The 19281-nt window shown below is 35.9% G+C and overlaps 1 protein-coding gene across 4 annotated transcripts in view; it reads right to left on the reverse strand.

Annotated features, from left to right (window-relative positions):
• Nucleotides 1-6682, reverse strand: part of PHF14 (PHD finger protein 14) — a 138373-nt gene extending 131691 nt beyond the window's left edge. For all 4 annotated transcript variants that reach the window (XM_031679619.2, XM_072964919.1, XM_072964920.1 and 1 more), the window contains exons 1-2: nt 6204-6682; nt 5596-5706 (exon numbers count right to left, since the gene is read on the reverse strand). In XM_031679619.2, the coding sequence (XP_031535479.2) occupies nt 5596-5706; nt 6204 (112 nt within the window). In that variant the 5' untranslated portion in view covers nt 6205-6682. The remainder of the gene's footprint in view (nt 1-5595; nt 5707-6203) is intronic.
• Nucleotides 6683-19281: the final 12599 nt, after the last annotated feature.

The raw sequence follows: 19281 nt of genomic DNA on the forward strand, positions 1-19281 counted from the left end.
CAACAATCCCTTATTTAAACTTTTAGAGCCAGAAGTGGTTCAGAATTTGGATTTTTTTTTCAGATTTTAGAAAGGTAGCATGGTGTATGCACAAAATATTATACCAACACCTCCAGCGAGGTCTATGGCACTATCCTGTAATCAAATACAGTAATCTCTGCAGTGAAAAGTATGAATATTATTTACAAGTATGATAAGTAAACGCTACAAACAAACTCCTATCCGTTTTAGCCAGCTTTTTCCATCAAATAAGTTAATGCCAAACACCTTTCGATTTGTGGGCTTCTTGGATTTCAAAGAGTGTGGATCCAACATCACTTACAAACAGGAGACTTATTTTTAGTCCAAGAGCTGTACAAATCATTAAGGAAAAAATGATTTTTTTTATATCACTCACAACAATTAAATTCAACCTACCAAGAAAAAATACCTCTGCTAAAAAAAATAATAATTTTTATTATTAATAATAATCTTTAGGTAAGGAATATAATAAACAATAAGCAAAGCTGACCAAACACTCTAACACAAAGATAGATCTCTATGCACAGTAACAAAAGAAAATTGGAACATTCTACAAGCAATGCTATAATTAAGAGAGATGGGAGATGGAGAAAAGGTACTCTTCTTTTGGATTAACCTTGTAGAATTTTTTCTTCAGTTACTAAAAAGTACTCTTAATAATTTTTACCAATAAAAACATAGCAGTAGATACAAAAGAAAGATCAACTGGAGCACAAACGTGGGCTCCTGAACAAAACAGAGACCAATCCAACTTTGCTACTACTTGGAAATTTTACCAAATGTCAAGAATTAATGCAGTTTTGTTTTAGTTGTTATTGTCAAAGCCAATCAATTAACTTTAAAAGTATAAGGAAAATTATACTCTTTGATTCTGATTTTGTTGTTATCATGCCTGAATAGAAATCACTTTTTAAAAGATTTAAATGCTTTATATCTGTTTACATTATTAGAAGCAGGTCAAATTTTTCCACAAATCTAAATCCTAGTAGCTTACCCAACCCTTCATTCTCCAAATAACACATTATCCATTCTCCAATTGCAGGGATCACGAATATATCAAATTTTATCTTTCTTTGATTTCTGAAAAATAACTTCTTCATGTGATTAGTCATCAGTTCTTTCTGGTACACATGCACTTGACGGATGGAGATGAACAATATTTAGTTACAAGCATTACTTAGTAATACTGACCAATTTAGAAGAAAATCAGAGTCCTTAGCTGTTTACAACTGTATTTTTGCAGGCTAAAATGAAAATTTTCCTATTCCTACAAATTCAAATATTGTTCCAAATTTATCACTCTTACATCCTGAAAAAAAAGTAATAATAATCTAGAGAAATAAACCAGATACTTCAAATACAGCTCTCGTAGGCATAAGAACAGAGTTAGTTTCAAGTACACAAAAATTTTTTTTACTTTAGAAAAAAATCTTTAAAATTGAAATCCCTACTTCCTATTTGTTAAATAAAAGGTAATCTTTCTTAAACACAATATATTATAATCTCTCCAAGCAATAGTTATTTCGACTAACAATTAAACATTTTACAGTTGTAGAAATTACAAATCAACCTTCAAGAATCCCTTCACAATATTCAGTGTTTAAGTTTCCCCCAAGATAAATATTAAATAATCAAATCAGTGTGATTTAATTCAGAGTTTTATGTCAGTTTTGCAATATAAAGAATCACCTTTGTTCATCAACTTTAATTATTTAACTATTCTGTTCATTGATCTTGTGCAACAGTAATTAGTGTTATAAATACATACAACAGATAACAGACAGATCACCAATCTTCTAGTTATTCAGTTATCATCTTGGGAAAATTTTTAACTAATCCAGCATATCTCTTTTTAAAAAGCCAGTCAGTCAACATAACTCAACCTCTACTTCTGAGTCTAGTTCCAGCTGTGTCATTTCACATTTTCTCGGTAAATCTGGACCAGTGGTTCTCAAGTAGGGATAATTTTGTCCCAGAGAGGACATCTGGCAGTGTCTAGAGACAGTGGTTGCCACAAAAGGGCAAGGGTAGGGGCAGGGGTTAGGTAGGGAAGATGCTATTGGAATTTTTTAACTATAAGACAGGGAGGCTGCTAAACAACCTACAACACAAAGGACAGGCCTCCACCACAAAGAATTAACCAACACAAAATGCCAATATAGTGCTGAGATCGAGAAACCCTGATGTAGCATGTAAGACCTCAATTTGACCTCCTACTTTCCCAGGCTCATCTCTTCTATTATTCTTTAACTCCATCTTGATCCCCAAATATAAATTATGTTCTCCAGCCTCCACATTTTTAACACCTAATGCTTCCCCCCAACCTAGGCTGCTTCTCTTTCAATTCCTAGTCCAACTCTCATCTCCTCAATGAACAGTCTAAAGCAGTCTCATCTCCTTTGAAAGACTTGAATTACACAAGTGATCATCATGCCTTATAACATCTATCCACTATTTTATTTCTTTAATTATTCTAATATTATTACTATTTGTGAATTTACCATAACATTCAGCGAAGCGCTTTTAAAACAAAACTACATTTGATCAATGAGCATATCTTGATCCACTTAGCCAAAGTGAGTTTAAGCACAAAATACTATCAAAAGCAAAGCCTCAGCCTGACTCTTCCAATTAAATTGGTTTTTGGCAGTTTGGACGAACTAAATTAACTATGGCTCAAGACCTAAGGTTAACCATTTTACTCTCGCTAAGGGGTTGGGGAGACACAGCATTGCTATTTTGTCTTGTTAAATAAAAGTAATACATGAACTCATCCTGAAAAACATTCTAATTATATAGCAGATTACTAAATGTAATTGATCCCATCCTAAATGTGTCCTATCCTATCCCCAATCCTAGGTCCAAGTCTCAAATATAGCCACTTTAGGCCAAACCATGAAATTGCTAAGAATTAACTGTCTTAGGTATAAAACTGACAATTTCATATGGTGCCAGCTAACATTTCTATGGATAACTCTAATACACTTATGCCCTGTTTTAGGACTAATTTTAAAATTTATTTATTGACTGTCCTCAATCAAAAGTGAGAAATTTAGCTCTACATTCACATTAGAGATTTAAATAAAAGATAATCTATTTCCAGTTCATAACTGTCTAAAGCGAGAAGCTGAAAATGATTAACTGTTGATAATCACTTGCCAATCCTACTGGCAGGTCATTTTTGAGCAATGTTTATCTTTTTCTGTTTTATCATCTGAGAAGCACATAAATAAAATTATGTCTATCTGTAAAGACAATAATCTTTCAAGAATGTCTATGTTTATTCTTAAAGCCAAACCAAAATATGAAGTTTTATAGTCAGAATTTCGGATTTCAAAATGAAAATCAGAAGAAACTGATGCATTGAAGCCAGTTAAAAATTGAGGCTAGCCAATCTAACCATTTTAACGTTAACTTTGAAGGAATCAGTAGTTCACTAAGTCATTTCTATATATTGTCTTGAAAGAAGCTATGATCAGAAAGATGTTTAGCTATTACCTCTCCACCTCCAGTTTAACCTATTACTAAGAAGAGTTGGGATTCCACAAATTCAACATGTTTGAAAAACAGCGGTAAGTCTAATGTCTTATTTCCTATAAAAGTCCAACTATCTCACGCAAAGAGAAAGGATTCAAACAGGAAACACTGGTAATCTAGAGTAAGCCAACATCTCAGTTATGTCAGACAACAATGCTCCTTAAACAAGAGTGGAAAATATGATTCCATTTTTACTATTAACTATTTCAAGCAAAATCATTTTCTACTAGACTCTCAATTATAACATACCAAGAACTATACAGATAAATATGTGACATTTGGGGCCAGGCAAATAAATTACAAGTATATCAGACTAGGTAACATAAAGTATACATTTTTGAGTCCTTTTAGGAAATAAAAAAAAAAAGCATCAACCTCACAAAACTCATTCTACTATTTTCACAACTAACAGAAAATTCCCATCAACTCTGATTAAAATTTAACAAGGCCAGGAACCTCTATTTGGCTTACTACCAAAAATTATTTTGAGAAAGTAATCTGTATCATTAGATTGTTTTAACCCTTGCAAAGAGAAGTGATACATCTCAATAAACACAAAGAGAAAAATTTTCTGCCAAGTCAAGATTTATTGTCACAAAAATAACTATGGAATACTTAAAGAAATTAAGCTTTGGAGGTTTTCCCACAATGGTATTCAAGTAAGTCATAACTTCTGAGACCCAACTATTTTGTCAGTTTACAATCTCAACGTGACAAACCAAAGCTACATTCTAGCCAAGAATATTATTTTCTTACAAGGCTTTCACAAATAGCACTAAAATAGGTTTGGATTTTACCTCCTTACCCTTCTTTCTTTTCCTTCTTTGGAAGTACCAAACAAAAGCAAACTAAATGGGAGATGTAAGAGCTGAGAAGTAAAGATTTTAAAAAGTTAATCAAGATAAACTTAACTTTGCTTGCTGGGAGTAATCTCAATTAGTCACCTTGAAATAGTAAGTAAGTAGTTTCCATTTAAGATTACATCTATCTACATTTAGGATCTAAGCAGTGAAAAGACTAAAAATGTTGGGAGTCAAAAGAGTTGGATTAGATCCCTTTAGGCCTAAGTGACCTCACACAAACTCTTTAAATTTAGTGACCCTGTCATCTGTAATATCTCCTCTACAGAGTTATTGTAAAAAGTAAATGAGATTATGGAAACAAAAAGTTCTCAGTAAATCACAATACAAATTCTCCTTGTTGATGCGTTAAAAGTAAAATAGTAACACAACATAACCATGTTTCATCTCTTCCTACCACACCTAGTAGGAAAAGAAAAAGAAAAAGGAAAACCAGAGGAAAGGAGATATGACCAAGCATTGATAATTCTTTGGAAGACATTTAAAAACTGTTAAAGGGCTTTAATTTCTTACTTTAAATATCCATCAAAAGGTGCAGAATTATAAGTAATTTTTATTATTCGCATGTGTATTAGTATTTTTCACACAAAATATTTAGATACCATTTGTATTTCTCTGATTGCTGCAATTAAAGCTTTGTATACATATGTGTGTGTGAGTTACAGTGAACAAAAGATAAGAGAAAAACCGTACTGTTTCTCACTTTTGTACAATGTGAATATGACTTTTTTTTAAGTTTGTTGTTTTTAAAATTATAAAATACAATGAGCAAGGATGAATGCTTTGTACCTCAGATTTTTAAAAGGCCCAATCCACAAGTTCCAGCACCCACCAAAATACAACTTTTTACTTTGGTCAGTTTTGTGGGGGTTTTGTTTTTTATTGAGGAACAGTTGATTTACAATATCACTGCAAGTCTGGAATAAGTCCTTTTCTGCCTGATAATTATCTGAGTATGTATCAACAAAAATAGAAGCAGTGATAATATCTAGTGATAGGATTTTAGGGAATGTGGAAAATCAAATGGATAAAATAATAGAGTTTATGTGCTTTAACTTTATACGAACATTTTATTTTTTTATATTGGCATTTTAATCAAAACTGATTCTTTTTAAAAGACTGAAAATTAGCCCAACTCCAGAAAGCTGGGAAAGGGAAGCAAAAAGGAAACATTTACCTGAAGCATCTCCAACTTTAAAATCACTGTCATCTGAACTATCATAATCGAGAGCTTCCAGCAGAGAAGCTGCCAAAGGCTTCACCTGCCTCCTCTTGGAGCTGCGATCCACTGTTGAGAGAAAAGTATTACATCATCACTCATAACCACACCCAGCACAGGGGAGCCCTGTGGTTCCGAGGGAAGGTACCTCATGCAGGTAGTACAATCTTTGTTTAATTCAGTTCTCGGCAAAAGGTGTCAGGGAACACTGGCTGGCGAGGGCCTGGCAGCTCCACGGGGAGCTTCAGCCCCAAGGTTTTGCAAACGCAAACGCGAACGCAGGCTGACCAAAAAAGAAACTGGTCCACTTGCACATCTTGTTTCTGAGACTCGCTAGTAATCCCTCACCTGGACACCACTGACTGTTAAGTCAACAGTAAGAAAATGCAAAGCCCAAGGAATTTGACAAAAGCTATGTTCATTCCCAGGGGCCGTGGAGGGGGAGCGTCCACGAAGGGTCCAAGCTTCCCGAATGACCCTCCCACCCCCAACCAGCTCCCGCCGGCCCTGACTTCTAGAAGGGCCGAAATGGGACAGTCTCCCCGTGGAGGCTCCGACACACTTACTAAGGAATCCGAGGTGGTCGTTTGGAGGACACCTAGGGAGAGGCTGTGGGAGCCCAGGCAGCGCGAAGGTCGAGGACTGAGACAGCGGAAACAAGTCCAAAAGATGCTACTGAAAATGGGCGGCGGCGCGAACCAGACCGAGGCGCCCCAGGTGCAGCCCTGCAGTTCCCCTCCCGCCCCCCGCCCCCTAGTCCTCGCAGAACCGGCCCCGGCTGCTCAAACGCCGCCTTTTTGGGCTCCCCGGCCTGAGGCGCCCTCCGGCCCAGGCACCTCAGCCAACCCGGCAGCCCTGGGGAGTAAACTTCCCCCGTTAAAACACTTAGAAAAAAAAATTTAAAAACTTTATTAGCCTGCAACAAAAGCCCCAGATTTTACACGGGCCGGTTGCCTGAGACAATAGAGAAAGCAACGACCCGGATACAGCTCTGAAGAGAAGGAAGTGAAAAACAGAAGGTAGAGAGCGGCCCTCAGGGCAGGAGGACCCGAGAGCGCGTGCGCTGAACTCGCCTCCACGCTCCCTCTGAGAGGAGGAGCCGAACGGAGCCGAACAGAGCCGAACGGAAGCCGGGAGGGAGCCGAGCGGAGCTGAGTAGCGCCGAGGGAGAGCAGAGAGCTCTCCCAGGTTGCCTGCCCACGAATTTCTGAGGCTCCGCATTCAGTCCAGTTTCGTGGGAGGCCAGTTTTCGTTTCTGACAAGACTGAACTGGATGTGTGTCCCCTTGAATGTGGAGCTTCCTTGCATACATTTAGAGCATTTATTTTTTGAGATTAATTTTTAAATCCGTAAGAACATGAGGACAGTATACACAACCGCATTTGCCGGTCCTTCAAGTTTCAAACGCCACACTTACTCACATACGTTAATTAAATTTTTAAAGCATTAAAATGTTAATGTTAAATTTTAAAATTAAATTTTAAAATATTAAATTGTTAGAATCTGAAGCAGTATTAATACCTTTTAAATGTTTATATATCAAGGATAGATAAAGATTTGGATGAAGCTGATACAATTCATTTATTCTGCAAATAATCCATCTAGTGGTAATGTTTGTAATGTGGGGAAATATGAAAGACTAAGTTAAACGCATGGAAATCGAATCATACAAAGCAGTAGTGGCGCTTACTCTTTAAAGAACCAACTGTTGAATTCGTTTGTAAACTGAAATTGAATTTCATAACATTAAATTCGAAAAAATCAGTAAATATTTAGGTAGGACAATTTATGGGATGATTACATAGAGGCTGAACCTTCAGCAAGAGGGTTATTATCTTTTCTCTGCCAGAGCTTAAGATATAATTGAGGATACAAATAAGTCAACAAACAATTGCTATCTGTTGTGAAAAGGGCTGCCAGAGTTAAAATAAACATGCTAAGAGCAGTCTTCCTGGAGAAAGTTATGTTTAGATCCAGACTTAAAGCGTCTGAACTGGGCTGGGAGAGGGAGAAAGAAACAGGGGTTCCAGATCAAGGAAAGGACATGTGCAAATGGTCAGGTCTAGAGAGCATGACTAGTCAGATTCCCCAAAAGCTGGGCTACCTCTAATGCTTCAGCACATTCTACCATAATAGTAGACACTGCAACCTCATCTTTCTATGTTCCTCATCACTGCTAAATATGCAATCTCTCTGAACCTCCAATCTGTCTGAAACTCTAGTCTGCTGACCCAAACTACCACTGCTATGTGCCCACTCAAACCTTTCCATTGTGCTTTAGGAACCTCCATGCTGGAATTTTCAAACTTACCTAGAAAACCCTGTTCCCTTTCAATGATCACTCTTGTACATCCTTCTATAAAATGGAAAGTTACCCTGCAGCCCTCTCAAATGGAAGCCACTCATTTCCTCAACATCCAAAGGTGGTATCTGATCCTTAATGCTCCACACTGGCTTCCAGATCCATTATTTCTCCAATCAAAAGCCTAGGAACTTAAATATTTAACCAGCTCAACTCTGGGAACTTCACTGACATTCTGCTTCAAACATTAACCACACTTTAGATTGTCTAATCTCTGAAATTATAAACCTATAGATTCTACTCTCTCACAATTTCCTGCATTCATTGGGAGGAATTATTCTGAATTATTTAAAAGGAAAATGAGATTCCAAAAGACGGCATTCAAGTTTCTATAACAGAAAATCCTAGAAGTAGATTTTCTAAATGAAATACATAAAAACATTTAATTTTATAAATAGTACTTAATTGTTCTCTAAAAACCGGCTGTACTAACATATACTACCACCAAGAGTGCATGAGAATTCTTTCCAATTTTCCAAACCCCTGGTCATTAACTATTAGCAATCATTTTTTTAACTTTTAATTTTGAGTAATTTTATATTTATTGAAGTGTGCAAAGAAAATATTGAGTTCCTGTGTATTCTTCACCCAGCTTCCACTAATGTCAACATCTTGCAGAACCCTGGAACACTGACAAAACTGAGAAATTAACATTAGTACAATATTATTAACAATATTATTAAGTAAAATTGAAATTTCACTAGTTTTTCCACTAATGTCCTTTTTGTCTTCCAAGATCCAATCCAGGGAACTATATTGCATTTATTTATTTTTCAAATTAATTTTATTTTTATTATATATTGCATTTAGATTAGCAATCTTTTAAAACTTTTCAATCCATGTGTTAAAAAGGGGGGAAAGAGACAAAAAGGAAAAAAAAGGAAGAGAGAAAGGTAAAATTTAATTGCTTTTTAAATTTGCATTTAATAAATGTGCAAGAGACTGACAGTTGTCTCCCAATATTTTTTATGCCACTCTTCAAAAATAAAAGCCCTAAATTTTAACTAGGCACAGGCTTTCCAAGAATCAAGACTGCATTTCCTAACGTGCAGTTATCTGTGGTTATGTAACTAAGTTCTGGCTAATGAAATGTTAGTGGAAAAGGTATGTGCAACTTCCAGGAATGACATTAAATAAACTTCCTCCTTTTTCTGATTGCCTTTTTTTTCTTCCCTTACTGCCCTTGCTAGAACATCCAGTACACTATTGAATAAAAGTAGGGAGAGCTGACTTCCTTGTCTTGTTCTGATCTTAGGAGGAAAGCTTACAGGCTTTTGAGAAAACATATAGATATAGATACACACATACGTATATTGTTACAGATGTACAGCATTATAATTCTACACCTGTATACATTACAAAGTGATCAATACCACAAATCTAGTTATGGTCCATCACTAAACACTTGATTCCTTTACCCGTTTCACTCCTCAACCCCCTTTTCCCTCTGATAACTAATCTCTTCTCTGTATCTATGAGTTTGTTTTAGTTTTATTTTGTTTCTTCATTTGTTTTGTTTTGTTTTGTTTTTTTAGATTCTGCATATTAGTGAAATTATATGGTATTTGTCTTTCTCTGTCTGACTTATTTCACTTCATATAATACCTTCAACAACATCCATGTTGTCACAAATGGCACAATTTCATTTTTTATACAGCTGAATAATATTCCACTGTATATATTTAGTTGACCTCTGAACAACTCGGTCGGGGCACTGACCCTCCCCACCCCAAGTGCAGTCAAAAATCCTAGTACTGCTATCTCCACCTCAAAATCAAAGAAGTTGAAAAATGACTCAGCCAAGGGCAGGAAGCTGAAACAGTTTGGATAGAATCAGGACTCAAACTTCAGATCTTCTGATTCCACATATAGTGCTCTTTAAACTTTTCCTCCCATTTAGTTAATTTAAAGATCTAGAAAAAGAAAATATAGGTACTACATTTGTTGAAAAACATTCTGTATATAAGTGGACCTGCACAGTGCCAGCCTGTGTTGCTCAAGGGTCAAGCCACAATTTCTTTATTCACTTATCAATCAGTGGACACAGGTTGCTTCCATATCTTGGCTATTGTAAATAATGCTTCAATGAACACAGGGGTACATGTATCTTCTTTGAATTAGTATTTTCATATTCTTTGAAAAAATACCCAGAAATGGAATAATACGATATTTTTCATATGATAGTTCCATTTCTAATTTTTTGAAGAATTGACATTCTGGTCCTTTCTCTCTCTACTTCTGAAACCGCTATAATGTGAATGTTTTTCTTCTTGATGTTGTCCAAAAGGTTCCTTAAGATATCTTCACCTTTTAAAATTCTTTTTTCATTTTGCTACTCTGTCTGGGTGAGTTCCATTGCTTTGTCTCTTGTGATTCCTGGAAATGATTCAGTGAGTGATTCACTCTTCTGCATCATTCAGTCTGCTGTTGAACTCCTCTAGCACATTTTTCAGTTCAATCATAACTTTTGTTTGGTACTTTCTTATATTTTCTCTTTGTTGAAGTCCTCGCTGTGTTCATCCATTCTTCTCATATGAGTTTGGTGAGCATCTTTATGCCCATTACTTTGAACTTCTTATCAGGTAGAGTGTTTATCTTCATTTTGTTGCATTCTTTTTCTGAGTTTTTTCTTATGTTTTCAACTGGAACATATTCCTCTGTCTCTTCATTTTGCCTAATTCATTGTGTTTATTTCTTTGTATTAAATTAAAGCAGCTACCTCTTTCAGTCTTGAAGGAATGGCTTTACGTAGGAGATGTCCTATTGAGCCCAGAAGCACAATCCCATCTGGCCACTAGAACCAGGTGCCCTAGGGATGTCCCCTATGTGGGCTGCATGCCCCCTCCTGTTGTGGCGAGGCCGTGACTGCTGTGAAGTACTAGTGAGTGAAGCTATTGCCCAGCTAGCTGTGAGGACTGGCCAAGGCACAGGGCTGGGCAGGGCTCTCAATGGGGATTACTAAGTGGGTTCCCTTCACCTATGATCCATACACTTTTTAATCTGGTGTTTTTGTGTTGGTTTTTGGGTCAAGTGAGTGGCCCTGTAAGAGCAGGTTTTCCATTCCTTCCAGTTCTATAGTTTTCCTGGACATACTGCCAATAGGTTTTCAAAGATCAATGTTTTGGGGCTCATCTCTGCTGTGCAGGACCTAAGGGTTGAGATGCCTGATACAGAGCTCAAATCTCTTGACCCTCAGAGAAGAGATCTGTCCCTCTTGATCCCTCCTGGTTGTGGATCACCATGACCCAGGTGTGTTTTTTTTTCCCTTGGTGAGACCATGTTTCTGCCTGTCCTACCAGTCTTGATGCTGTCCTTTTACCCTTTGTTTTTGTAGGCTCTGTAAATCCAGTTAGTCTTGGTGTACACATTACTGGATTCAGTTTTGCTAGTATTTTGTTGACTATTTTTGCATCTATATTCCCAAGAGATATTGCATTACTATTATTTTATGTCATATAAAGAACTTTTATTGTTTATGAACTGCTATAATAGTATCTTGTATAAATTTTTTGTACATCTTGAAGGCACACGTGATAAATTACTATCCGCATTCTTAACTCAGAAAATTTTGAATTTCACGATGATCTTCCACCTTCTTGTTAAAATACTTTATTATATAATCCATTGTTTCCTTTTTATTGTTCTACATTAAAAATTGAGGTATTCATGCATTACTACACAAATCGTAAGAACAATTATTTCCTAATAGCTGCAACCACAAACAGCCTTAATGGAGTACTTTGGCAAAGAATACTCTTCATATTCACAATTCTGTTCAACTAAGCAAGCTGAATATGTTTGTACAAGTATCATCAACAATAATTATAAAAGCAGATTGGTATTTAGAAACGGCCCTTCAAACTACTTCTACAAAAAGTAGTGAAGTGACCAGCAAATTGTTGTTGCACACTTGCTATAGGAAAAGGAAAGAAATAGATGAACAAAAGACAGCAAACAAAGAGTCTGGAGATCTGAATTTAAGTCAAAGCATTGCCCCTGAATTTCTGTGCCTTTAAGAAGTCAGCCTAAATTCTCTGAGCCTCTGATTCTTCATTTAGAATCTGGAGATGACAATAATAACCTCTCTCATTAAATAAAAGGTTTTGAGAAGTAAATGACAAAGTAACCTATCTCCAATATTACGCCAGGAAAATGGGGGGTGGGGGGGAATCCAAGAAACAGGAGGTCATGCAATGCAAAAGAAACATGATGTAAAAAGAAAAGAAAAAGAAAAGTTATAATTCAATGTAAATAATTATTGATAATGAAATCATGGAATGTAATACAATTAATAAGCAAGGATAAGTAAACTAGAAAAGTCTTCATTCTAAATGACTGTAACCAAATTCAAGAATTTGTAGATAAAGAGGTGGGGTGCTTGGGGAAAGTGAAATAAGAGAAATAAAAACAAAATGAACTGTGTTATCTGGTTTGAGGGAGAAGCGGTAGATCCTAATTAGCTTTGAAAGTAGCCAGCAAAGTAGCAATCAATCTGTTATAAGCCTAAGGATAATAGGTCTGGTTCACACGTGAATTACGTTTCTTCTACCCTCCCCAGATTTCATGGAAATCACCGAAGAAATATAAAAATAGAAATAAAGCCATAAAGCCATAGTACTGCTATAAACCTTTGAGGAGTGTCACAAGCAAACATCTGAGGGTTTTGAATGTTGATAGTTATGGAGGTAGGCTCAGATTGTCAACAAAACCACCTGACTAAAAAGTGAATGATCTCATGCAGGTGAACGAGTCACTGAAGTGAGTTTTCCCAGTAAAGTCTCCACATAACCCTCAGATGACAGATAATGAGGACTGTGGGAAGAGCTAAGACCTGGACAATAGGCTGGATAATTCATTAGGAGGAAAAAAGCCACACAGCCGTCCATTTTCAGAGAAGCTGAACACAGTGTTTCTCCCCAGAATAAAAGTTCAAGTTGAGTGTTATTAAGCTAGATGTCCCATTCCAGATATTACGCCAGAATGGGCACCAAGTTTATAGGAGAAAGAAGGATAACGAACCCAGTGACATGAACTGCCGCAAGGAATAAGAAGATCCAGTGTGTAAACTACTCACGAACCATAAATGAGACACTGACCTGCTTCCCACCCACCACAACCATCAGAGGAAGGGCAGCTATGAACAGAACTTGCAGTCATTATCTGCCAGGTGAACAGAACTTTTTATTTAGGACACGTATATAAGTTCTGGTTACAAAAAACTCCATGATCTATGTATACAGACATATAGGCAACTGAGAATCAACAAATACTGAAGTAAAACTACCACCATGAGAGGTTTTAAATTTTTAAAAACCTTTAAAACAATTGCGTAATTCATATATTGCAGGCGTCTTATGTACATCATGAGATTTAGAAGGTGAAAAGGAGGCAGATACCATCTTCTTTTAGCTGTAGCAGCAGAAAACAAGTTCCATTATGTATGAAAATATAATCTATGTCCTGGCATCTACTCACCAATTTCGAAGGTATAAGGTCATGGTGGAGAAGCAGTTCTGGAAAAGATTAGCGACAATAGCTGCACTTGTTTTCTGACTGCTAGATCACAGCTGTAGGTGTATGATCTTGAAGCTAAATGGCTCTTTGGATCTCTAACCTTCAATCTTTGAACCTTTCAAATGATTTTGTATCTACCACTTTTCAGCATAAAATACTTAGAGTGGTTTCTGTTTCTTCTACTAAAATCTCATTTGATACAGTGCTTGGTACAGAAAGGTGTTCAGAAAACAAATAAATAAAATCTCTCAACAATGGGAATTAAAGATTTATTACTTGACTTGGTGTGGATCAAAAGGCAATGACGACTTCATTACCAGTGGAAAATAAGATACTGGTAGTCCAAGGCTTGCAATGGTAAAACAGTTACTTACAGTATTACATGTGATCACTTGGAATAAAGTGATGAAGGCAAGACTTTGGTAACAGGTGTTTGCTATGATAGAACATTAGGGTGAAAATAAGAAATACTGAGTTAGGCTGGAGCTAGCAGCTAGCCAAATGGCTGTCATTTATAATCCCTTAAGGATATTCCTTGTAGGGAGTGCATGGCTCATTTTATCTTGCCATCATTAATGTTTTCAGAGATGTTCAAGAGAAACAATACTGATGAAGTACAAAAAGATTGTGCTGAAATATTTGAGCTTCAAAAGAATCCTAAATGTTTCCATAAAGAAAAGACAGAATATCTACAAAGGAATAGAAGCCAGGTTTGAACCAGAATTCTCAACTGCAACTTTGGATGGCTGTGAACTTCTAAAATCATTTCAGTGTCTTCTAATAAAGGATTCATTGATAGTCACACTTTACAAATTATGTAAAATATACTGACTGGAGAATTTTCTTCAAGGGATCAAGGATCTGCTCTAGTATTAACTGAGTAAAAACTTTCCACAAAAAAATGAATAATATTGAAAAAATTTAAGTTCATTAATTTTTCATAGATAATATGTACGCACAGTACGAAAATTTTAAATGTACAGAAGATTATTACAAAAATAAAATTTCATTTTATCTTTGTGCCCTAGCCAGTCATCTCTCTAGACATAACAAGATTAACTTTGTTTTAAAAGGTTCTTAGCCCAGAGCTTAGTTTTTATAATAGCTTTATTGTGATACAGTTCACATACCATTAAATTCACCCTTCCATGGTGTAATATTCAGTGGTTTTTAGCATATTCAAAAGTTGTAGAATCATCACCACTATCTAATTCTGGAATATTTATAACATCACCACAGAAAGATAGTCCAAGCCCATTAGCAGTTACTCCTTGTTTCTCTATTCCTCGCCCATGGCAATCACTGAGCTACCTTCTGTCTCTAGGGATTTGCCTATTCTAAACTTTTCATACAAATGGAATAAAACACATGTGGTCTTATGTATCTGGCTTCTTTTACCAAGCATAGTATTTTCATGGTTCATCCACATCCATGGTTCATAACAGAGCTTGTTTTTAAATTAACATGATTCTGTGAAATGTTATTAGTATTTGTTGTGCAGGGAGAAAAGACAAAAGTGAGGGGTGTGTACTTCAATAATAGCTGTGTATTAGACAGACCTCTTAGACAAGCTGAGGTATTTAATTATGTTTCAGTGCATATGAATGGCATTCTTAGGGGCTGAGTTTTACAAGGGCCAAGTCCCAAGAAAGCAAAGCAGATGGGCAAAGACAGCATCAGTGGCGCAACATCATAAAATGTACAATATTGTACGTTCGACAGACAAATAAGGTTAGTTAGAGACAGGAGGTCTCATGTCATCAACTCGAAAGGTGGCGAAGCTTTTAAACAAACAAAAATGCATAAATGATACCTTCTGTTCTTTTTACTTCATCAGATCCTCAAAGTGACAGACCATAGGCAAACTCCCTCATACTGTTCTAAATCTACAAGACTCAGTTAAAAAATTTTTTATTGGAAAATATCAGAGAAAGGTGAAAAATAAATGTACAGGTAAAGGGATTAAGAAAAAAAAACACCTGTATATACACCATCACGCAAAGACCAAAGAAGCCTCTCGAGCCCCCTCAATTAATACCCTCTGTTGCCTATAAATATAGTCATTATCTTGTGCCTAACACTATTTTTTCAAATTTTACATGGACTCATACAGTATATGTTGTTTTGTTTCTGGTTTGTTTGATTAGTATGTATTGTGAGGAACATCTATGTTGTGGTGTGTAAATGTAGTTTATTTGCATTGTGGAAGCGTATGCTTGAATGTACCACAATTTATTTATTCATTTACCCTGGATAAACATTTTGGCTCTTTCCAGTTCAAGGCTACTATAAATAATGATTCTATATATATTCTTGTTCATGTCTTGGTGCACATAAGCATTTCTTGGGTTGGGTTTAAATCTCAAAGTGAAATTACTGCATTATATATATATATATATATTCGAATATATATATATATATATTCAACTTTAGTAGAAAAAGTCAAATAGATTTTCAAAGTGTAGTACCAATTTCTACTCTCATTAGCAATGTACTTAAATATGGTTTTCTTTTTCTTCTATATGGTACACGAAGAGAGTTTTGAATCTTTAGTTTGATATATCAGATTTGAAGCAATCTTTGTTATTATATCTCCAAATATTTTTTTCTTCTGTAGTTCCCTAGTCTTCTCCAGGACTTTAAATTCATGTATTATTGGACACTATCTTGCACTATCTTCTTTTTTCTTAGTATTTCCTTCTTTAATTTATCTCTTTCTTCTTGCATTTTACTATAAGTAGCAAGGAAATACAAGGCTGTACCTTCAACACTTTACTTGGAAATCTCTTCATCTAAATATTCAAGTTCATTACTTACAAGTTCTACTTTATACACAACAACAGAACAAAATTCAGCCAAATTGTCCACTACTTATAACAAAGATCACCTTTCCTTCATTGTACAATAACAAGTTCCTCTCTTTCTGCAGCCTCACCAGAAACAGCTTTGACGTTCATATTTCTACCAATATTCTATTTATGACCAACAGAATGGAAGTTTCTTAAAAAACTAAAAATAGAGTTACCATATGACCCAGCAATCCCACTTTTGGGCAAGCATGTGGAGAAAACTCTAATTCAAAAAGATACATGCACCCCAATGTTCATAGCAGCACTGTTTACAGTAGCCAGGACATGGAAGCAACCTGTGTGTGTGTGTAAGTATGTGTGTGTGTGTGTATATAATATACACATATATATTATTTATATATATATATATATATATATATATATATAATGGAATATTACTCAGCCATAAAAAAGAATGAAATAATGCCATTTGAAGCAACATCAATGGACCTAGAGAGTATCATATTAAGAGAAGTAAGTAGGACAGAGAAAGGCAAATATCACATAATATCACTTATATGTGGAATCAAAAAAAATACAAATGAACTTATTTACAAAACAGAAACAGACTCACAGACATAGAAGACAAACTTATGGCTACTAAAGGGGAAAGAGACAGAGAAGGGATAAATTGGGAGTCTGAGATTAACAGATATACACTACTATATGTAAAATAGATAAACAACAAGTTCCTACCATATAGCACAGGGAACTATATTCAATACATTGTAATAACCTATAATGGAAAAGAGTGTAAGAAAAGTATATATATATATATATCTCAATCACTTTGCTGTATACCAGACATTGACACAACATTGTAAAACAGCTATACTTTAATAAAAAAATAATAACCTAGCAGATTTGTTGGTACTTGAAGTAAATTACCATGCTATTTGAGTTATCCATCATGAACTGGGTCTTGTCTGACCAACAAAGCCATAAGACTGAGTATGCAGAGCAGCATTCTATCACCAAATGGAAACCAGATGGGTTTGAGCTGGTCCTGAAGGTATAAGTAAGTGGTATGAGTAAGTGCTACAGATGCTCATGTTCCATACTCCTACAATAATGCCTCCTCCCCTTTTAATCTTCACCTGTGGTGACATGGAGCACTCCCTATGATCAGTTAACTGAGGAAGAAATACATAAGTCTGGTTTACAGATGGCTCTGTATGAAATGCTGTCAGTATCAAGTAGTCAGCTGAAGTGCTATAGTCCCACTTCGGATGGACCCTGAAGGACAGACAGTATTTGAAAGGCAATATGGAAGTGGCTCTTTTTACTATTTTCCCTAGTGATCCAGTAGTGAAATTCTGACCATCCCTGCAACTGCAGCTTTGTGGTCGAGGAGTCTTAGTTTCAAGAAAAGAATGCTTCTGTCAGGACATAAGACAATGATTCCATTAAACTGGAAGCTGAGACTGCCACCTGATCACCTGGGGCTCTTCATGTCAGTCAGTCAACAGCCACATGGGAGGTTACTTTATGAGCTTGGGTAACTGACTTTGGTTAGCAAGGGGAAATTGGGGTACTACAACTCAATGAGGGTAAGGAGGAGTAGGTGGTCCACAATGCAGGAGATCTCCTGGGACATCTCTGTGTACCATTCCTGTTCTTGCCAAATTTCTCCTTCAGCTTCTATATTCCTGAACTAGATTTATAACTAGATCTGTGGCAAAGGGTGTCTTCTGTAGGACACCCACATCATTGAAGTTTAGAGTTCGGAGGCCATGAGAGACCAATGAAGTCTATCTGTCCTCATGGGTTTCACCCATTTCCATAGGTACTAATGTGTCTTTGATTCTACAGTTCCTTTCATCTTCCTTTCCTGACTACCTTTCCTGCTGACTTCAGGCTGCAATAAGAAACAATGCTCCCACAATTGCATAATATCAATTCCTTATAACAAAACCCTTATTATACATGCATATATCCTAGAAGCTCTGTTTCTCTGACTCAACCCTGATGGATATATCTGCCTACATTTCTGACTTGTTCTAACTTTTCTGTTCTGACTCTTCCTCCTTAGCCTGGTCCTCATTTGTTCATATTCTATACAGTTTCAGCACTGACTCTCTTCTCTCGTTATACTCTCCCTGTTACACATTCTTTGTAGCCAAGCTCATCAGTTTCCGTAACTCTCACCTATATGTTCATTTCTTCTACACTGTACCTTCGGATCAAACTTCTCTCTTGAGCTCAGGAGTGACATTTCTGCCAGCTTTCAAAGCACCTCTGATTGGATATTTCATACATATCCTGGACTCAACATTTCCAAAAATGAACTCATATTCCTGATTTTGGTAAGAACACTATACACTCTGTAACCTAAGCTATATAACAATATCTATTGTAGCACTCATCATAAAGCCTTGTAATAATTATATTCCCAGCCCCACTTGCCTACAAAGTGTTGAAGAAGGAGCACTGTGTTATTCTTCTTATCCTATACACTTTGCATGACGAACAGTACATAGGAGGCACTTGATACATGTTTTAATGAATGAATATATGAATGAACAAATGACTGAATGGATTTATAGAAAAGATGAAATTGCAGAGAGATATTCAATGGCAACACAGAAGAGGAACACAACATAGGTACTCTTCAAAAGCTATAATTTAAAGATCTATGTGCATGCATAATTTTCCAAAAATTGTAAATACACAGTTTTCCTATAATATTATTTAAACAGAAGGTTTCAGTGAAAAGAAGTACCGCAATTTTAAATTGCTAGAGTTTCTTTACTTTTTAGTATTCATTGAATTTTGTACATAAAGTGCTTCAGGTATTTAATTTAAACTGATGACAGTATGTGAAGCTTTGAGATTAATAACAGTGGAAGTAAACTTTTACAGACCAAAATATGCTTTCATTTTTCTAATAGAAATTTTATAATTAAATACAGTTTATGC

Source organism: Vicugna pacos, chromosome 7 (genome assembly GCF_048564905.1).
Source record: "Vicugna pacos chromosome 7, VicPac4, whole genome shotgun sequence".
In the NCBI taxonomy this organism is placed as follows: domain Eukaryota; kingdom Metazoa; phylum Chordata; class Mammalia; order Artiodactyla; family Camelidae; genus Vicugna; species Vicugna pacos.